The following is a 22,574-nucleotide window of genomic DNA, read 5'->3' on the forward strand; positions in this document are numbered from 1 at the left end:
CAATAGAGAACAGACAGGCTTGAGTCAGAGAAAGAGATCAATGTGATGGATTTGAGAGAAGTAGAAATCAGGTTGAAAAATACAGAATAGGGCTAGGACAGAGACATACAGAGAAGATCTCTAACTCTGAAAACAATATGTTAAGCATTTTGTATTAAAGGCTCTGTCTTCAAGCCAAGCACTGTGCAGGTGATGTTTTATGCTGCCAACATTTAATACATGAATTGTTTTTCTTCAGGATTCAATGGATCCTGTTTTCTTGGTTTCACCACAAGAAACATGTAAGGTAATGCATTTCGGGAATAGACTTTATAGTTTATGGTTTCCTGCTGGCAGGAGTGACTACTTTATTTGAACACCCTTTAATTTCAGATACAGCATCGATGACCATAGTTGTGGTAGGACTAAAGTAAATCTTCAGATGTTGCAGCTATAAACCACACAGAATCAATTGACCTTGACTTTAAAGCCATAAATTAATTTGATTTATTTTCTTTGTCAAATCTCTTGGCTTCCAGTTCACTGCTCTTTGCACCTAACGGCCCAGTATGTTAAGACAAAGTTCATACTAGGGATTTAAACATTATTCAAATAAATAGATACTGATATACCCAAAGCAACACGCACTGATATTCATAATGCATTAAAATGTTAATAGACTACATTACTGAAACAGCACAAAGATGTCTAATCTTCTTCAAGTCCCAGTGTAGAATTTATGTGATCAGACATTTAAATAGATATTCTCAAAAAGTTTTCATATCAAAAACTCTGTGAATCTGGTTAAACATTTGCCTTCTTTAAGAATACACTGTAGGTGTTTATCTAAACATACATGCATAACATATCTAGTAAAACGGAATGTATTTATATATAACTTTTGGAATGTATGAAGCTGACTCTAAAGGCATCTTTTTACTTCCAACTGTGCATCAGACCTTTCATTTGTGTTAGGATTAGGGTGAAAAGAAATTGTTTACGCTAGGATTAAAGATTGGACTTTTTTATGAACTATGCTGTAGTGCTGAAGAGGCAAAATATTGTTATATTGTCAAAAGTCACCTCTCAAGGAAGAGTCAGAGACAAGGTCATTTGGGAAGCAGTGTGTGAAATGGTGCAAAACCCCATAGAAATCACAGGGAATTAATCAGAATCTGTCAAGCAGAACTAATTCAGCTTATAGCAGATACATATACAGGCTGCAGTAGTCAGGTTCAAAGCTGACAATGGGACAGGCTTAACTAGATAAAAAAAATCCATCAAGCAGAACCAGTCAACTCAGGATGGATGAAGTGTCAGTCTGCATTGTTGTTTTATTAGTCAACTAAGAATTATAAAGTGTTGGTTAGTTTACAATGAACATGAGTCAATTGCTGCACTTCAGTATTTAATATACATGCCTGCATGGCCTTTAATGTTAATGTGCATTATACTGAGTGATATCTTTACACAGAATCGTCAAGCATCTGCCTCATTCCCTTACAGAAAAAACCCTGATATTCTGAAATTTGGTTGCCTAATAAGACTCCCTAGGCACATTAAAAATTCAAAGAAAGCTTTCTAAGTGTAAAGTTTTCTGTAGACAGCTATCTACAGTGGGGCTATCATGCAGCATTATAAAATAAAACCCAGGCCTAACTGCTCTTGTTACTATAATGTCCTTACTTACATTCAGCCTTCTCTTATCTGTTTGTACCTTACACATAGCCAAGTTTCCATCTAATTGTGTTGCGATTTTAAACCAAATTTAGATAAAACAATTGATGTTGACCACAACAGAGAAAACAACGTAGAACATTTTTTAATGTGAGGAAGGTTACATGATGTCTGTGAAGTGAGCAATGTTTTATCTGCTGCTTCTCCCAGATGATCAATGATGTGAGTTAAATGTTTGCTTCTTGTTATTTGAAAAAGATATTTCCATCTCCCCATTTAGTGCAATAACTAAATTAAGAAAGAGGAAAAAAAACACCTTAGGCAATTGTAAAAACGTTTTTCTATAAAAAGTTTGAGTTTTTCCATTACTTATTCTAATGTAATCCTTCAAAATGCATATACAAATAAAAGTAAAATAAAAATATATTTATGGAAACATGGCAACTGATTCCAATCATTTGCCAACATGCCTCATGACAATGCTAAAGGAAGGGGCATTAAATTGTTGTTTTAATTGTGGGTTACATGGAGAATACAATATCAAGACAATAGCAAGAGAGAAAAGATAAGAGTTTTCCCGGTCAAGAAAAGGTGAGACTACCTCCCCGTATTCATAACATCCTGTATGTTGCAACTACACTAGGTTATAGACAACTAACACTTCTGTTTTCATCCCCCTGTAGGATAAAACACCAGTACAGACTGCTGATGCTTAAAAGAAGCCATCTCTCTTCCAGTCTGAGGAGCTGACCTCAATAATCTGCTGCTCATATTCACTGCTGTCATATTTAGATTGTTGAACAATTTTCTGCTATCAAAAATCCATTGTAGCTGCTCTGGAAATATCTCAAACGTGATGTTATGGTGACAGTTGACTAGATAACTGCAGGAATCGAGGAAAATACACCAATATAGAACAAAACTGCCACACAAATTAATGCAGCACCACAAACAACTGCTTCTTAACCATTTTGGGATGCATTTTCTGATTGAATTCCGTCCACCAACCGCTCCTCTTAAAGATGGCCAAGTAAACTTGTCTGGATATCAAAATTACAGTAAACCCAAATACACAATATAAGAGAGAAAGCTTGTTGAGCTTTCATTAAATACTTTGGTAATATTATAAAATGCGGAGAATTTAGTAGGATTTACATGTTAAACCTGACAATAAATCACTTATATTGCATTGTGATGGCCATGATGACAATAAATCTTTTGCAAATAATTTATTTTGAATTAATCAGTTACAATGCTAAAGCTTTACACATTTAACATAGCATATATACAGACAGACAGAGAAAGAAATAGATAGGTCAGTAAGTAGGAAGCACATACTGGTGTAGCTGATATTGAAGCCTTTTCCAGTATTCGAATGATCAGACTGGAACTCCAGTCTCATGATGTGTCCATTCGAGGCGATCTGTGATGGAACATCTTTCCCTGAGAACGTCCCAAATGTTGTTGGCTCAGACAGGCCTAAAATAGAACAGAGTTCAAACAATCTTTTAGAGACACATTTTAATGGTGCTTATCTAATTCTGTCTGCATAACATTGGGCCAAGGACACACTTGAAGAGTGAATGACTCGTGCAAGGAAAAAAACACAAAAAACACCCCAAGGGACCTCAGGAAATTTATTAAATGTTATTAGGGCGAAGGAAAACTATCAATCTCAATCTTTATCTGCAGTCTTACAGATAAATAAATAAATAAATAATATGGAAAAAAAAAGTCAACCAAAAGTCCCCCTAAGTCTGAAGCACTTTGTTTCTAACTAAAATACAAGCAGTGCAACAATGCTTAAATAGAAGAGGGTCTGTACATTAATACAGGATTGTTTCATGAACAATCTCATGAATGTCAGTTGAAACTAATTAAACTAACTTAACAGACAAAAAAGGACTTGTGACCTGATGAATACTATGTTAAGTGCTGCACTGAACCACACTTAGCCTTAACAAAAGCTTCCACATGTCTTGGCAGTGACTCAGCAAGAGAGCTGCTGGTGTCAAAGCAAAGCAGATGGACACGAGTGCTTCATACAACTATCGTAGGTTGATGCATATATGCTCTCTTCTACAGATGCTACATTTCATTGAATCCAAAGGAGACCGACATCAGGGGATTGCAGTGTCCAGGTTATGAAAGTTATTTCACCCGAATGTGTCTCGAACCATGAATTCATAGAGAATTCTGTCACCATGACCAGGGAGCATTATCTTCCTCAAAGTACCTATCATTTCATTGGGGGTACATGATTGCAATGAATAGCTGAATCTGGCTGCTATGTTAAGGTGTGCTCTGGCATTACGGCATTGCTCTGTAGCCATTAAAAGTCCCACCGTATACCAACTGAATGGCCCGAAAACCATTACACCTTCCCCACTGGCCTGCACAGCTGAAACCATGCATCACCTCATTTCTGTCTGAGACATTTGTGTCACAGCATAGGACCATTCACTGCAACAAATGGTTACACACTTTTGTTTGGCAGAATACACTCTGCTCTTGAGGGTGCTCCCCAGCGATCCAAGCGACAGCGACAGAGTCAGCAGGGAGAGCAATAAAACCTGAAAGGGCCGCACAGAACAGAACCCAGCAGGCCCATATCAGTGAGATATGGAGTATACATAATGTACAAGGAAAGAAATGCCATCCCCATATATGGTAATAAGACACTGAAGCAGTGGGAGGCTGAGGTGGTTGATGGAGAAATCAATCCCCACAGCCAGTAACAGCAGTTTGTAGCAGGTAGAAATAAACAGATTATCTACCAGCAGCAGTGCCATAATGATCGAGAGTAAGTGAGAAAGATTGTGAGATTATAAAAAACACCTTATTGTGTTGATTGAATGTGATTGGAAATGTATTTTGAGTGTGATTGGTGATTATACATGTGAGCTATTGGCATGCATGACTTCAGCACACTGCCAGTACTAACACAATGCTTGTTGTTGTTGATGGCCCACCAGGAGTCTAGCAGATTGGTGTTGCGGCAGGGAATGTGATTCATCAGAAAACACCTGCAGGTTTGCATGGGTAGGAGAAGCAGTGCTGGTGATTATTCATTATGGCCTTATCCCACCTGACATTTCCTGCGTTCATCCGCTAAGGGCCATCTACCCACATGGCAAAAGGGTTGATGTGTTCGCCTTGTGTTCTGGTCTGTTTATTGATTACCTTTGAGGATGCCACTCTCAAAAATTCAAGGACCTCTGTCATTTTAGTGATGCTCAAACTCACCATCTGGCATCCACAATCATGTTTTTTTCAACATCTGACTCTAACTTTGCTCTTGGCAATACATTCACATACAGAGCAAAGGTGTAAAAGTTGGATTGAGTTGCTGTTGTATGCCCTTCTTTATGTGCTGCGACATATGCATTCCCACAGTGAGACCTACTTCTTCTGCAAAAGGCAAGACGCAATCCTTTAAACATGACAAAGATCAGTCAGTATGATCCACTTCAGTATGTTTTTTAGATCACACTGTTAAGCACACTCACTAGGGCTGGGCGATATGGCCTCAAATCAATATCACGATATATTAAGCAACTCACCTCGATAACGATAAATGAACGAACTCCCCCCCCCCCCGGCACCTAAAAAAAGGAATCGTGTATTTACAGAAATGCCACTTTAAAGGACTGTAAAACTACATTGTAGTTAAGATTTATATTATTTATTTAGTAGTTAAGAACAACTGATAAGCACACGATTGAACAGCTGAAAAGCACAGATAACACTTGAAATGACAACAACTGAACAGGTTTAAAAGTATAAGATATACAGTCCCTTATAAACAAATTCTAAGCTTCTCGCTTCTTTTATTTCTTCGAATTGAATCACGTGGTTGTACTGCAGGTGGTGGAAGAGGTTGGATGTACATAAATAAACATTTTGAGGACTTCAGAATCAGAATCTAAGACATGAGACAAAATAGTAGAGAAGTTGACATTGCTGCTTAATAGTATGTTAACCTCTTAAGCATTAGAGAACTTTTTTTACCACTATTTTCTTTATCATTATATATTTTTGATAGACACAGAATCTGTTTCAGAAGTCGGTGGGTCACATGACATGGAAGCTATTGAGAAAAAAAAATCAAGATTTCTGCATATTAATATTCATATAAAATAGAGGAAGCACTAAAGTACAATAAACATAGCTGTGTCTCATTCGTCCAGTTTACTAATACAATCTGCTGCTGGAGCCACTGGGCTCCATGACATGGAAGTTATTGAAAGAACTGCAATTATTCTGTATTAATATATTTATGCTAAGTAATTTGATGACAGTCCCTAAATCAGTTTCCAGCGATTCAGTGCCATGTTCTGGGAGGTGAGCTAACCGTCCTCCTGCTGCTCACACTGGGTGAACCTCAGTAAAGTCGCGGCTGGACCCGAGTAGAGCTTAGAATCAAGCCCGACCCGAGCCCGTGCACGTTGTGTCCGAGCCCGGCCCGACACATTGAATGTAATTATGAACCCGAGACCGATTTAAACCCGACAACTGTTTAATACGTGGGCTGTTATAACTGACGTTCTCGACTACAATTGCGAGTTCTTAGAACTACAGAAATCTTAATGAATAATGCAACAAGTGCCGCACTTAATGCAAAGGCGACAAATGTTATCATCACGGCCCACGACTTGTTTAAAATGGGTCCACACCTCCGACTTTCCTCCAAACTTGCTCAAAGTTAATTCTACTGTTTTTATTTTTTCTTTACATCTTCATGCTCCATGTTGCACTTAAGCTACACAATCAGTGATGCCTAACCTGGCATAGCTGGTGTTGCATCAGCGGGCGGAGTTTGCCATCAAATTAATGTAAAATAAGCACATCGTTATACACTGGGGTAGATTAATCAAGTGGACCTAACATGTCCCCTGTCCCTAGTGGATGTTATGCCTATGACACCGAATATACCGACATGGCCAAAATGACGTCGGTTATCGTCGTAAATTTCGGTATCGGTAAATTTTCGGTTTATCGCCCAGGCCTAACACTCACTCTATTTGAAACAAAAGGTGCAGGGAAAAGGGGTGTGAGTTGACAACCCTGCAAAGACAGAAAAGGAGCTTCAGTAATTTACCCTGTGAAATTCTTCACCAACACTCTCACAGAAAGTTTTCTTTTTAAGATCTCCTTGACTTGGAGGTTTGGAACCCATGCATTTAGACTCAATCATCCTACACAGCAACTGAGTTGCAAAGTGCCAGTCTCTTTGTTCTCCAGCAATCCAAAAGCTCTTTCACGCACTCATTAACTAAGCATTGATGGGCAAGAGACCAGGAGTGAAAAGAGAATCAACGCGACAATAGCTCAAAGAGTGACACAGTCCCTGCGTTGTCTCATCTAAGGGAAGAGATTTAGAGAAAAGCCTTTTGTAACAGTCCATCACTATGTTCTTTTATATTAGATGACAACAATGGCTTTATGATTATGTTCACCATTTACTATGAATTGTGTTCAGACGCGAATCTTGTAGTTTTATCAGATTTTATTAGGCTGGATTTCATGCTACTGTATCCAAGATCTGGAGATTTTTGTGTTATTACCGTGGTTGCTCTGTTCCCCTTTTCTTGTCATTTGTTTGTATTTCAATCTCTGATTATCCAGGAATGAAAAGAAGTGAAAGTCATGAGTGTCAAGGTCACATTTATCTTTGCTGAATGGAAGAGCTTGTGGGTATTTTTCTAATGGAGAGAAACTTTTATCTTATTGCACAGGGATGGAGATTTATTTTCTTCCTGGACTAAAGCGTCTCTTTTGATTATGTGTGCATTTTTAAACGCATTAGAGAGGACTGTGGATCACCACAGTGGCTGTGTGACTACAAAACAGCTGATAATAACGATCTAAATGTTTTATACTTAAATGTGTGACATAAGAACAGAATACCAGACAATGCTAATCAATCAGTGATGTATGAGCAACACTCGAGAATTGATTTGGTTATATGTTGTTGAAACTGCATCTTCAAATAACTCCTTTTAAAAAAAAATTATAATAATAATAATTCAACTGTCATTGCAATGCTAAGTTTTGTTAGTTTTAAACAGATTTTCTCATCTGTTAGCCTGTTGAGAAGTGTGGTGCACCCTTTATCCCATTCTTTTAGACAGTAAAACTTACACTCTGTTTTCCACGTGACAGCAACTAAAGACCTTTCAATAAACAACTTCAATATCAGTTTGCCCAGTGCAAGAGCCCTAATTGCCCTGCATTTTCGAACACGCAGCTTGAAAATAACATCCCTGCAGAGCGACAGGTTTGCAGCCAGTCAATTAAACATAACTCCATCTTTAATGACCAGCCAGTCAAACCAGGGCTTTGTATGATTCAGTCGAAATCAATAACCTTTATTGCAATGGGGAACAGTGATCTACTGATAATTGCCCTGTGTTCTGTGTGTAGTAGAAAAGTGAAAAACTATAACAAAACATTTCATCCATCCATCCATCCAGCCAGCCAGCCAGCAGAGCAGGAAATTCAATCCAAAATTCTCTTTAATTTTACTTTTACTTTTAAAAGATACATAATTTACATATCCATATCCTGAGGTCTTCATTTAGAAACTAAATTTTCAAAAATGCAATGAAATATTAAGATATAATTACCTTCATCTTTGACCACCAACCAGTCGAACTGTGGCTCCAGGTCAAAGTCGGAGAACAGAAGATGAATGCGGCTCCCCGGTTCAGAGATAATCAACCACACACAGTTCAGGTTGTTTCCATACTCCTCTGGGTAGTTTGGGGACAATATAGTCCCTGATGGAGCCGTGAAGTTGAAGAAGCATGAGACTACAAACAGAAAGGAACAAAGGAGGAAAGGCAGGAAGGAAAGAAGATTAAGTTGATAGGTAATTAGGCACAAATGCAACCAGAAAGGCACAGACAGATAACGCACGGAGTAAGAAGGATAACACAAAAATAATTTTAAAAGGCAAACAGAAAAACATCCAACACACATTGGAAATATAACGTATAAATGTGTACTTACAGATACAACTGGGTTTATTGCCAGACCACTGGTTATTATGCTGGCATGTGATAGTCCTCTCTCCCACTAGTTCAAAGGCTGACTGGCAAAAGAAGGTCAGCACGTCACCATGTTGAAAGCGATCACCACTACGGCGACCGAACGCTGGCACCCCGGGATCACCACAACCTCCTCGTTCGATCTCTGTTACAAACAGGAGGTGCAGACAGCCATGTTTTTATGCTGATTATCAATGTCAACATGTGACATGGTGACATTCAGATTAGGCGTTGTGTGTTAAATGGCAATAACATGCACACACTGATTTTGAGATATGAATATCTGAGCATTCTGCATGTGGTGCTGCATTATAGTGAGGAAGCTGTGTTTATTCTCATATATATTTTAGATTACAAAGGTGGCCAATTTTTATATCCTCGTCACTTTTTAGACCATTTTTGGAGTCTCTATTCTTCTTTGGATCATCAGGAAAAATGTCAAATAAAAGCAGTAGCCAGCAGAATTTTTAATCTGATATTGATCCGTGCAAAGGGGCCAGAGAAGATCTATCTGCAACTTGTGGGCTCTACAAAACCTTCCTGTTAAAGACATACCATATGTGGAGAGAGATATATGGTTAGGGTTGTTATTAATGTCAATCTATATTTGAATGAGTCTGCAGATTGCAAACAGATCTTTCCCTAGACTGTCCACTCAGCGGGGGCCCACAAACCCAATAGGAGGAGAGCTGAAACTACTGTTTATGGCAGAGAGTTGACAGAAGTCAGGATTGTCAACATGTTGACAAATTATAAAAGCAGCAAAATTGTAAATGAAGGACTACCAGCAGTGTTAACATACTCTGTGTGTGAAGAAGCAAAAAATAAATAAATAAACATATTTAGAGTCTATTATTTCAAATTGCTTTGATAAGAAATTAAACCCAGCCAATAAGATATTAATTTCATTGTTTCCCGTCTCACAGATAATTGTCATCAAGGTAATTGTAGTGTAATTCAGCTTTAATTGTGAAAGGCAAAACAACAAGTGGAGGCACACAGGTAGGAAACACACACAGATCCATGTGTGCGCTTGTTAAGTAGCCAGCAGGAGGTTAAAATTGAAGAGCGCAACACTGATGTTTGTGACATTGTGTAAAATAAGACCGCTTTCCTTAACCGTCTCTGTCCTTCTCTCCCACTGTGCTTTACTTTCTTCTTATCGATCCCACTCTCTCAATCTGATTCAATAGGCTGTGCTTTATTGGCATGAGTGTCACATAAGCATTAATGCCAAACTGGTCTGCAATCATAATCCATCCATCGATTTTGTCACCCATATTTTTTTTATCCCCTTTTTCCCTTAATGGCAGTGTGTTCATATCCACTGCTCTTCCCTTGCTCGCCTCCTTTAAAATTTGACATACCAGACTTCTGTCATCTTGTAACACATGCTCCACCATGCTCATGGATACGCTTTGGGCAAATACATCTCAAGGTGAGCAATGTGTGTGTGTGCGTGTGTGTGTGTGTGTGTGTGTGTGTGTGCGTGCTACACTTTACTCTCTGTTGGGTAGGGAGGTATGCCCAACAAGAATAGAATACTCAAAGAAGTGGCAGGATTAAGTGTGTGTGTGTGCGTGCGTGTGTGTGTGGCCCACAGCTAGCTGTCACACAGCTGACGAGTGTCAGGATGGATATCAGCGATCTTGAGCCCCTGGTAAGTCTGTCATTATGGTAACTGCCTCTCTCACTCATTCTTTGTCTTTTTTTAGTTTGTTCTTTCTATTGATTCTATTTTGTCATATTTTTTCTTTCCTTTCTTTCTAAGTTTGAAGAATTTTATAGTACAGAATGTAGATTTGACACTCAAAACAACATTTTATCCTCATTTAAGTCACATGCTAACTGCTTCTCCTGGCCAATAGCAAGTTAACCGATTATTTCACAGTCTTTATATTTCAAAATAAGTTTCTGAGATTGTGCACACCTGAGGGTTAGGAAAGCTAAGATGTAGTGGTCAAAGTTGAATGATTTAAGATTCCATGGCTCTAAAAAGATGTTTTGTGATGTAACTCAGACTTTTTATCTCATCTCTGAACCCTTGTGGAACGTGTATGGCAAATTGCAATCATCCTGTCTTGCTCTGAAACTGTAAAAAAAAATGTCCACAGCAGAGATGACATGTTTGTCTCTCTCGTCTACACTGTGTGGCTCTACCCAGGTGCAGCAGTTTGACATATGATGAGCACAACAACAGCCTGCTGTGCTTGTTCTTTATCTTCTCCTCTTTACTTATTGTTGGACGGCAAACCAGCTTTTTACCCCCTACTGTACTGGTGTTTGTAAATGCTGTGCTACTAAGTCAATGAAAGCAATTCAGCGTCTTATTATGGACTTCATCTATTGGGCTGATAATACTTCCAAAACTCATATAAACTCTGCTTTACTGCCAACAGGCGTAACACAAAGGCTCAGCGTTTATGTTCATATGAAAAATGACTGGCAGAGAATTCAGACTTTTTATGTAAGTAATCAATCGTAGTAAACAATTTAAAATCTTAGGTTTTCTGTTGAAGTTACATTGTCACATGGTGACACAGCTTCATGCCAAAAGGGTTCAGAGAACTGTTTTTTGTTGGTTTTGTTGGTTTATCCAATTGCTTGTGTAAAACCAGAGATTACTGTAGCTGTAAAACAGCAATCACTGTGTTTAGAGGTTGACTTTTGCAACCTCGAGTCATAATAAAGGTTTTAAATCTGCAATAAAGCTATAAGGATGGTATCAGGATGCACTGCTCTTGCATACTGACACTGATAATTCTACAGAATAATCTTCAAGACATTTAATGCTAATTTGTATTCTTTTGAGATAAAGAAAAAACCAACAACAACAAAAAAACATTATTTACATGGTTACTCTTTCACAACCGATTGCCATCAGCCAGACAACTTGGCAGGATTTAACTGAAAGCTTCAATTATCATAATGGGTTGTGTTAGCATTTATGATATTAACACAGTCTATTAACTCAGTCTCTCTTTTATCAAGCACACACACACACACACACACACACACACACACACACACACACACACACACACACACACACACACACACACACACACACACACACGTGTTGGGTTTCCCTGCAGGGCTGACAACCTAAGAGCACTCAGGGGGTAACTCAGATCAGAGTGTGTAGCATGGTGACAATATACAATGTGACAGCCTCACATGCAAGGACACAGACACACACACCACAGGCAGTTGTTCAGTTATCCTGGGGGAAAAACTGAAACTACAAGATCATCTAGAGGTCATTAGATACCAACCGTTTACTTGTTTCTGTCTTTCTTTGTCACTTTTATATTGTCATATTTGTCGTGTATGTGTCCTGAGATGTACAGGAACAGAGGTAGCTAAAGTTCAGTGTTTCTGAACACTTTGTAAGTTGTATACAGAAAAAAAAGCTGTTGCTGTTGTTAAGCACCATCTTAGCCTCAACTAAAGAAACAGGATGTTGAACATCAGCTGCTTATAGTTGCAGCTGCATGCATACACAGACACACAGACACACACACTGTGAACGGTAACTGACCCTGGACAACACTGTCAGCAACATCATTGAATCAATAGCTAAGCAGAACCAAGGGTGCAACCTTCATCCTTTTCTCTCTTGCTCCCTTGCACGCTCTTGGTCTCTGTGAGGCAGTTTATTTCTTCTCACTCAATTTGTCATTTGGTCTCTGTCCGTCTCACTCTGTCAATTTCTTGTTGTCCCTCTTCCTCTGTCTCTACCTTTATCAAATTACCTCTTTCTCTCTACCTGTCTCACTGCTTTGTCTCTAGTGAATTCAATTTAGTTCACTAACATTTGGCTCAAATCGATTTAAAAAGCTGCATGGGCATGGTAAGATGCAGTATGTAATCAAATATATAAATATAATAAATGGATTGTTCCAAATAATAAGTATTTAGAGGAACATCTATATCTCTCCCTCTCACCTTCACTCACTGTGACTGTCACCATCTTTATCTCTCTATCAGTGTCAGCTTTGGCATAATATGAAAAATAACCAAGCAAAACGATCGACTGATTGACTCATAATTCATTTATTACCTTCTCACAATGCACAGCCGCACACACTCACATGTATAGACAAGGGCGGACAATCAACAGTTGTGTTTACTACTGAATCACCACATCAGCAGCGGCATGACTTTCACACTCCATTATGTGAGCATATATCTGTGTGTGTGTGTGTGTGTGTGTGTTTGTTTTAGAGACAAAGAGAAGGAGCGGGAAAGGGAGGTGTCTAAAAACTTTGAGCGAAAACCGTCGTATTCATTGTAAAGGAGCCCATACCTTCATAGACAGCCTTGAACCCTGCAGAACCGATTGTGTCGTCAGACTGCAGGTGTAGCCACATCTGATTGGACAAGCTGACGATGAGGTCAGGGACACTGGAGCCAGTTAGTCTACACACACACACACACACATTAAACAGAAGAAAACATACACATTAACAAAAACTGTTAATAAGCATTACTGGTTTAAAATCTATTGAATTAAAAGATATTCTAATTATGTACATACCTTAAATAACATATACATACTTAGGTGGCCTAGTCAATGATTTACATACAGCAGTTTTTGTATCCCATGCAGTTTAGTATACCATCAAAACATCATAATGTGATAACGCAATCCAAAATAAAGTAGACTGCATCATGTGTATCTTCCAGTTTGCATCCATGTGTCTCCAACTGCCTCTTCACCTAGTGTTAGATATCAATATTGTAAGTATTACAGGCCACAACATATACATTAAGTGGTGCTTACACGTAGAGTACCCTCCGAGTGTCTCCAATCTTCCCTCCATCTCCCACAGTTAATGTGTCATATCCTCTTTCCAGGTCAAACTCCTCAAATGACAGCTTTATCACCTAGATAAACAAAACAATAAAGACAAAACTGTTTTAAGCACAGAACCCAAAAAAACGTGAGAATACAAATGCAAAGTCAGAGATTTGTTATTCCTGAAAGGATGATCTGTTTTTGTTCTCTGTCATCCTTACGCATTCAGTCTCCAAAAACAACATAAAAAAAAAACCTGATATGTATTTGAAAACTGATAGTATCATTAAACCAAGGATTTCTAGGGGACCTCTAGTATCAGAGAATGTGAAATGAATCATACAATGGAGAGAGCACACAAGTCACCCTGTTTATGAAACATAAGAATAAACTGATGAGTTAAGAGTAAAAGTGATGATAACAGTGGAGCCATTTCCTCTTTGTAGCAGGAGACAACAAATGTGGGAGGAAATATTCTATTGTAAAACGTTGGTTTACTAATGACAAAACAAGCATGAGAGAGAGAGACATCCAGTGTTCTTGGCTGTGACCATGATCATACTTAATTAAAGCTGCTATGCTAAAGCAATGCCAATTAATTTGACAGTGACAAAACCCATATTCCAAATAGTCTATCTTTAATGAAAGGGAGCAGAGCAAAACAACAGCACTCTGAAACTCAAAGTACTTGCTTTTATTTGACAGCATGCTTCTTTACATTCAAAGCTCACCTCTGGGGGCTATGCACTCTGCACCCTGCAAACACCCTCCTGCTGTTGAAATTGAGTGTTAAATGCCTTACTCACAGGCACGTCCGTGGCTGTACTTGCATGCATATATAGCACGGCATCATCAATCTACTGTGCCCTCTAAAATGCCGTAATACTGGTATTCTATTATTTGCTGCTTGTCCATTATTTATTAGCTGTAGATCATATCCCTGACAGAATGGGTGATGGCAGACCTCTGCTGTGTTCAGAAAACCTCTAGGAGAAAAGGAGCTGGTCCCAAACAGTGACTTTCTGGTGTATTAGAGGACTAAAATGAACCACGAGCATGTGATATTGTGGATGAAGGATCCATCACACAGCAAATCACGCTACAGTGAAGAAAAATGTTACCGCAGGTGATAAGGATGTAGGAATCATTTCAACACGCCAGAATCAGCAATGCATAGCAAAGCCGTTGGCCGTGCTTTGTCAAAAATAAAAATGGCGAGCAAACGTTCAAATAATGTAAAAGGATATGGAGCTATCTGAGGGATTAACTGCCATAATGATAGAAATGGCAAAGAAGGCACGTATAACTGTGTAAATCTGTATTCATACACGCCTAAATGCATCCATGCACACACACATAAACAACCTCTACAACTGATATCCAAACAGGCTAATATGTAAAAGAAACAAACGTGCACATTTTTACATCAATAACTTACATACAAAAGCACCTTGACAAATATGAGAGTCATACTTGTTCAAAATCTTATTATACTGTACACTGAATGTTGCAGCCTCTGGCAATCTTTAGTCTTTCCAAAATGGCCACAAATAATGTGAAAAAGATGCAAAACAACATTGTGTATTAACCCCTGGCTAACAACAAATCACAGGGGGCATTAATAAACCATTGTGCTTTTTGTGTTTTTGTTTTATCTTTTGCACTGGAGACCATATGGGTTTCTGTGGTTTCTTTAAAGAAACACTACCTTTACTTAAAATCTTTAGACATTTCTTAACCATTTTCTCAGGACACATGTTTTATCCTTCAGTAGCAGTGCATATCAAATACCTGGGTATTATAGTGGATACTGCAACCAATTATTGGCTGTCAAACATCAGCCACGGTATTAGTGTGATAATTATTTTAAAAGACAGTTAAAGACTGCCAATCAGTTACTACATGTGCATGAACAGAAATACACACTTACAGGCACACTCACACTTTCAAGCTTTTTACTGCTACAGCTTACACATCTTGTCTGTAAATTGCATGACCAGTGCTTTCCTGTCCGTAAAAGAATCCATACTCAAAAGGGAGAAATATGTATTTTATATTTTTGGATTAAGCCTGTGTACAGCATCTGTCCATTCAGAGGCTTGGAGATTTAAGGACCATCACTAATGCATAATGTGTGTATTCCTTTCAATCATAAAAGAATATGAATACATTTGAAAAACACTTAAGCCTGGTTTGGTTGCACAATGGATGACTCTGATTTTAGTCGGGCTTTCCAGGTGAAACATAACAATCAAACCAAGAAAGGTAAAACATGAGCTGTTGTTGCAGCCTATATGTATGTGTGTTTGTGGATGAGATGTTAAGGTTGTTGTTAAGATTGAACAGCAGCATGTGGTCATAAAGAAAGGGAGTGAAGCAGAACAGAAGCTGCTTTTGTGTCCAAAAATAGGAGCAGGTATATCTGTCTTAACAACAGAAGCAGAATGATGTTTAGTCACACATGTTTCACTGAACGTGTGAGCGCAATTTGGATTTTTGTGCCTCCATGTTTCTGTCTTTATTCATATGTTTGTGCGTATGTGTGCGCCTAGACAGTCAAGGAAGATTGCATAGCAGCAGCAGACTTAGAGGGAGGAACTGAAGCGTTATCACACTAAGGTCATTAGCAAGAAGCTCTTCAATAGACCCAAACAGGCCCATTTAGAAAGACATTAAGAGCAGCCTGCAACTCCAAACAACATTAGATTGGCTTCTTTATTCTCTAAAGCAAAGAAAGAAAGAAAGAAAGAAAGAAAGAAAGACAGAAAGAAAGAAAGAAAGAAGTGTAATCAAGGTCTTTACACATTTTAAGACAAACAGTGTTTCCAATGAACACTATTTTGCCTTTAGTTTAAGTATTCCAGTTCTGTATTTGTTATTTTGATTTCATCACATTATTGCGATTTGGTACTCACCAGTATTTCAGGAGTTTTTATATTCAAATTTGGAACCGTACAGTTCCAAGATCAGAAAAAGAAAAAAAGAAAACAGTGTTTCTGTTTAATGGTGGATGCTGTTTGAAGCGATAAGCACTAGCATTTACATTTACATTTAGGGCATTTAGCAGATGCTTTTGTCCAAAGCAAATTACAATAAGTACATTTGTCACAAGAGAGAAACTACGACACATCACCGTCGATAGAGTAAAAAGGAAAATAGAAACAATTGTCAAGCTCTCATCTGAGGATCGTAACTGCTATTTATCAAAGATACTTTAAGTGCACTAGCAAGCAGCAGAGCAGCTAAAAGCAGCTCAATATGCGATCTAAACATTGAGAGCAGTGTACAATCTAAACCTGCAATGAAATACCTTCAGTCAGTCAGCCAGTAAAATCGTAGTGCTGTGGATTTTAGGGTCTCCTCACGCTCACAGCTGAGTGAAAGTTATGGTGGTATTTCTCTTACACTCTCACCCTAAATTCTCAGGAAATATATGATGCCACTCAAGTCAGACAATCAAAGACAAAGACTTTTTTGTTGGTTAGTGTCAGCCAACACTCTTATAAACACTATATGCCACACAAACTGTACCCATTCAGATTATGTGTACAGTAATGAAGATAATTAACAGGTTGCATGCCCGCCCCGAGATGCACCCTCCACTGCCCAGGAAAAAAAAAATTCTTTAAACTGGAAAACTAAATTATGCCTTCAGATCTTGCCCTCACTGTTGTGACCTCACGTCAGAGTAGTGCGAGAGAACACATCGCCATAATTGGATGGACTAGTTCCTGAATTCCCTCGTTGAGCAGAGGCTGCAGCAGTGCTGAGTCACTGCTGGGCAGCAACGGTGGGGAGAAATTAGCACATAAATATAAATCCATCTTCCTGCTCGAGCAAACTAGGATCCGATGATTCTCTATAGTATTTTGGTTAGTCTCTGGTTATTGTCTTCTATCATTTGGTTTTTCTTTTACAGTTATTTACACTTGGGTCCTCTCCATGGTCAGGGAGTAGTGTTTCTATCATACCTCTGTTATGCTGTCATGCGGCCCAGAGGTTCTTCAAAAAGATTTGATTTGGGCCCTGTTAAAATGTCAACACTCGGCGCACTTCTCATGAATTATGTTCAGTCAGCCATTTCAACTACAGAATAAGCTGAGGTGACCCCTGCCAAGGGTAGTACACAAGAGTATAGGTTTTCATTTCAATCCTGATGGCAGTAACACCAACCTCCTTATTACTATCACACCCAACAAAAGTACAACAAACAGGCTATTTTCCTTACGTCACAGTGATTTCCAAAAGAACACCACTGCCTATATTTTCACTCTGGATTTGATCGAACCCTCAACTGACCCACTGTAAATGTAACAATTATTGCAAAAGAAAATTGTATCTTTAATAAAGTTAGGGCATTTACCCAGTACAGCTTTTGAGCTGACAGAATGGGACATTTACAAATTGTGTATTACAATGATGTACAGTAATGGTGTGTAGTAAGATAATGTATGTGTCCGATTCAGTCACCAATTCATTCAAGGCCCAAATTTCTGAGCATGATAGAAGTGAAATCAAATGCAAAACCAAATATTTTAAAGCTAGACTGCACAAGTTGGCAACCGCAAATGACGAGACATGTTAAATAATTTAAACACTGAAGTATCCAGAAATGACATCAGTAACCTGAGCACCACTGATGACTACAAACTAGGAAGGTCTAAGATTGAGCACACAAGGCTGATAAGTGAGACAAAATCATTTTGTCGGAACACTTGTTTCTTCAATGTTGTCACGCCTAATAACACAATGCTGTTAATCAAAAGAAAAGAAAAGAAAAAAGGTCTTGACAGGGGTGGAGTCAGGATTAACAAACTCTATTCTGCTCTAGGCCCAATAAGATTTGGATTTAAGACAGGTGTATTTTTACACAAATATTGTTCCAACTTAAGCTTGAATTAGGGGTGTAACGATTCATCTACTACATCGATGAATCGATTTATATTCCTATGATCCAACTACATCGATTTGTGCTCGGCAAGTTGGCATTCCAGGCGACATATATCAATTAAAAATCGTTTGAAATGGTAAAGAATTGATTCTATTGATACTAGGAAATTGCACATTGGATTTAGGCACGGCAAACTTTAAGGATGTATGTTTTTTTTAAGCAATTTTAACGATAAAGACACGTTAAACGTTACTCGATTAAGTCTGCCTGTCTGTGACGTCATCGGCACGTGCCAGCAGCAGCGCGAATCTGAGAACAACAACAAAATGCAGCATGGCGGATGGCAGAGGAGATGGTGAGTGTGTATGGAAACACCCTGGCTTTTGCAAAGACAGAGATGTTCTAATTAAGTCGCTCGCTGTTTGTAGAATATGTAAAAGCCAAGTAAAAAAACACGGCAACACAACTAATCTCTCTAACCACCTACTAAGGCGCCATGGGATTTCACGCAACACCGACTGTCCAGGCACCTCTTGCAGCGCCACTGCTGCAGCAGCAGCGCAAGGTAACATCAGCTCTGCAGAATGTCGGTTGCACTCTGTTTTTGGTATTACTAATGTACTCTTTTTATGCTGTAAAAAACAGCAGAAGTAGCAGGTAAACCTACTGTTTATTCAACCTGAAGAAATGTTGGTTGCACTTACTGTACTCTTTTTATATTAAAAATGAGAGCAGACAAGGTTAACCTCCTAGTTGCACTTCATTCAAATAAAAGGTTAATACGATTGACATTAATTGTTGTTGATTTGTTTTTATCCATGATTAAATTAAACCTGATTCCCTTACAAGAAACAACTGGAATCTAGGAAACTTCACCTGTACTGTCCAGTATCCAGGTATTTATTTCACAGACACACTGGTTGAATTTTTTGAATCGATTTCAAGTCACTGAATCGTATTGGATCGTATTGTTCTAAATGAACCAAGATCGTCCTTGAATCGTATCGGCAACCACAAATTGTGATACAAATCGAATCGATGTTAAAATGAATCATTAGACCCCTGGCGTGAATGCGTCTCTACTACCCTGAATCAAAAATAAACTGTCAGGAAAAAGTTGAAACTATGTACTGAGGTGACCCCCTGTCAGAAGTAGTACAGACAGGGTACAGCTGTCCTGAAAACAGAGTGCAGGAGAATTCCCTTGCTGAGATTATGCAGCTATGTTGAGTCATTGGTGAGCTGCCACAAAGGCAGTTTGGGGCTGTTTTCCAATACATTACTTTTAGCCTTTCAGCCAATTAAACAAGTAGAATAACACAAAATCCTGCTCGAGGACATGACCCACAGCACACTAAGTTATTTTCACAATGCAATAAGTCATAGAAAACAAAATGCCTGTAATTGATGACATATCAGAGTACTCTTATTAATGCATGTAATTTTGTCATGCTAAAGTCACTTTCTTATGATTAGTCATCACAAATCTAATCAGACTATTTTAAGCATTTTGCTGCTCATTGCAGTTCAAGAGAGCGCTATAAATCATTTTTACAGTGGGCTGCATCGTGAAGCTACAGAGAATGTTACGATGGATACACACCACGCAGCTGGGCAATGAGGGGAAAACACAAGAGCAGGATGCATAAAAAAACACTGCTCTTACATTCCTAACAGTTCATTTAGATAAGCAGTGAAAAGCCTTTACAAGCTGGTGGCCAGTACAGGTTCCAATGCCATAGCCCTATGCAGTCCACCACAGTTGAGTGTATGAGCTGTAGGGTCAACTCATTAGTTGTAGTAGACAGACTGTGACTTCTAGAGTCATAAAATGTTTCAGAAATTATGTCTGTTGCACTAATTGTTATGTGGGTGGTTCCCATTGTCTATTGCCAGGCTCTCATTAAAATAAATGGAGGTGTGAATTTTCTACTCTCATTGTGAAAAGGCCTCAAGCAGACATTCATTGCTTTTCTTTACATGTTTATTGTTTTTCACGGTCCTGAAGTTCAGAGCCTGTCTCAGTGTGCACTGACCAGAGGGCAGAGAGCAACCTAGACAGATGGCCGGGCAATCACAGGGCTGACAGATATGAGATCACTCATTTATAGTGTACCTGACCTGCATGTCTTTGGCCTGTGTGAGGAAACAGGATCACCAAAGGGGAAACTTAGAACAGCACAGGGAGAAAATTAAAACAAAGATAAAAGTCTAGGCCTGCTAATCGTCCCCAGGTCTGTCTGTCCAGAGCGCCTCCCTCAGATCTAAACACCCTTCTCTGTAATTGCAGAACGTGGCAAACTTGTTCTGCTTCAGACAAATCAATGGAGAAAAAAGAGAAACTCAATAAAGGGAAATAAAGCATGTGATGTATGGTCGAGAAATCTAATCATAGTGATTGACATCCTGGGAATGAATGCATATAATCAAGATGTCCACTTGATCTCAGCTCAGTGAAAATAGGAAAAAAGGTCATACAGATGAAAAGATAAATAAAGAATGGCTGAATTGCCTGAGATCTGGCCATGAGCGACAAATTTCCTCAAGGGTGTTGCACGTAATAAGGACATTACATCTGCACTATGATATAATGGTTTCAAGAGTGCAGCAGTTGTTGTGATTACAGTATCTTGGGTTTTATGTGTCAATATTCTTTAGCGTAATTGTTGAGTCTCTGTTGTTATATGTTCTGACAAGTGATTCTCCGTGTGGACACAGGGAAAAGATAAAGTACCAGTCCATTTTAAAATAGACTTGTGCGGATGCTAGCCTGTTGGCTGTGCCCTCAAAGTACCCAGATGTGCCATGTTTATGTGTTGCAGTTCTGCCCCGAGGTGACCTTTGCTTTAAGTGGTAAAAAAAGCAAACGGTTGCTGTCTGCTGAAATAACTCCCTTGTCGAGCCATTACAGCACCTTTGAGTGCTGTTGACCTGTTGGCTGGACAGTTTAGTAAAATAAACTGCAAACTGGGTTTAAGCAACAGCTGTGCGACAGCTCTGTGGAAACTGAATTATGAACTGTGATACAGCAGATAGCTTCCTGACAGTAATAGAGTGTGGGTTGAGGCTTTATGCCAGAATTACCTTACAGCTCTCAAATGAAATGTAATTCATGTATTACCACCTTTAGAAGAAGCCAGTGCACAAAACTATAAAGCATGACTTTGGGACATTCATGCATCACCGTGGACAGCCCCCTTTGGTGGAGAGGTGTAAGGTTCAGGAATCAGAGCCTAATGAGAATGAATGAGAGCTAATACAGTGAATTATGGTCAGACAGACTGCCAAATTACAGTCAAAAGCCAGACTAGCAAAAAGCCTTGAATTGAGATAATGTGCTAATTAGGCAGCTATTGGTGAATGTCTTTCCATTACCATGGACACTGATGGTTATTTACCCAGCACTTTACTGATGCCTTTTGTTCACTCTATGTGATCAATGAACTCACTGAGCTACACGGTGTATGTTGTATCATTTGTAGTGATCCAGAAATCACACAGTATCTCGCTGTACCGGCAATTTAGTCCTAACGCTGCAACAAGACATAACAGTTTGAGGGGAATATACAGTTGGTAGTGTGCAAGCTTAAGCGTACAGTAACACAAAGTAACACGTAGCAGCTCACAGGATAAATTCAGATTGATATCGAGAGAAAGTAGGGTTTATTACAACTCGGGCTTGCTTTTTGTAGTTTTGGCCTTCTGTTTGATCTGTAATGACAATATTGTGCTCTCTGAAAAATGCTGAAATCTTCCAAAGTTGCAACATAACTAAAAATAGTCAGAGAGGGCAACAATTGTCAGATGATCACAAAGGGTGTAAACAAACCCATTGAAAGGTAAAATCATGACCCAAATTGCGTGTTGTTACAATCCATTACAGATAGCAGACGGACTTCCTGTTTCAGTAGTAGTGTGTACTGTTCTCAGTCCAATGAAGGCATATTGGCATATTCTGACTCCAAATAAATTAATCACTGACCTGTAAAAACCCTTCAAACAATTACAGCGTGAATGATCTTGTGCTTGTTGCCCTGTTGGACCTGTTTTTAGAGTTATCACAGAACAATGTCATAACCCATAATGCTTAATTATTATAAAAACAAAGTCTGAGTTGTAATAAAACATAATATTCTAGAGCTGTAATGTTTAGTCATTTGATTGATGAGTTGAT

The 22,574-nt window shown here is 38.8% G+C and overlaps 1 protein-coding gene across 3 annotated transcripts in view; it reads right to left on the reverse strand.

Annotated features, from left to right (window-relative positions):
* LOC115580272 (CUB and sushi domain-containing protein 1-like) overlaps window positions 1-22,574 on the reverse strand; it is a 419,751-nt gene that overhangs the window by 138,437 nt on the left and 258,740 nt on the right. For all 3 annotated transcript variants that reach the window (XR_003983835.1, XM_030414457.1, XM_030414456.1), the window contains exons 11-15: window positions 13,495-13,598; window positions 13,018-13,130; window positions 8,671-8,853; window positions 8,286-8,471; window positions 2,995-3,135 (exon numbers count right to left, since the gene is read on the reverse strand). Coding sequence is in view for 2 of the 3 variants with exons in the window: in XM_030414457.1 (XP_030270317.1) it covers window positions 2,995-3,135; window positions 8,286-8,471; window positions 8,671-8,853; window positions 13,018-13,130; window positions 13,495-13,598 (727 nt within the window). In the remaining variant the exon portion in view is untranslated. The remainder of the gene's footprint in view (window positions 1-2,994; window positions 3,136-8,285; window positions 8,472-8,670; window positions 8,854-13,017; window positions 13,131-13,494; window positions 13,599-22,574) is intronic.

Source organism: Sparus aurata, chromosome 4 (genome assembly GCF_900880675.1).
Source record: "Sparus aurata chromosome 4, fSpaAur1.1, whole genome shotgun sequence".
Lineage (NCBI taxonomy): Eukaryota > Metazoa > Chordata > Actinopteri > Spariformes > Sparidae > Sparus > Sparus aurata.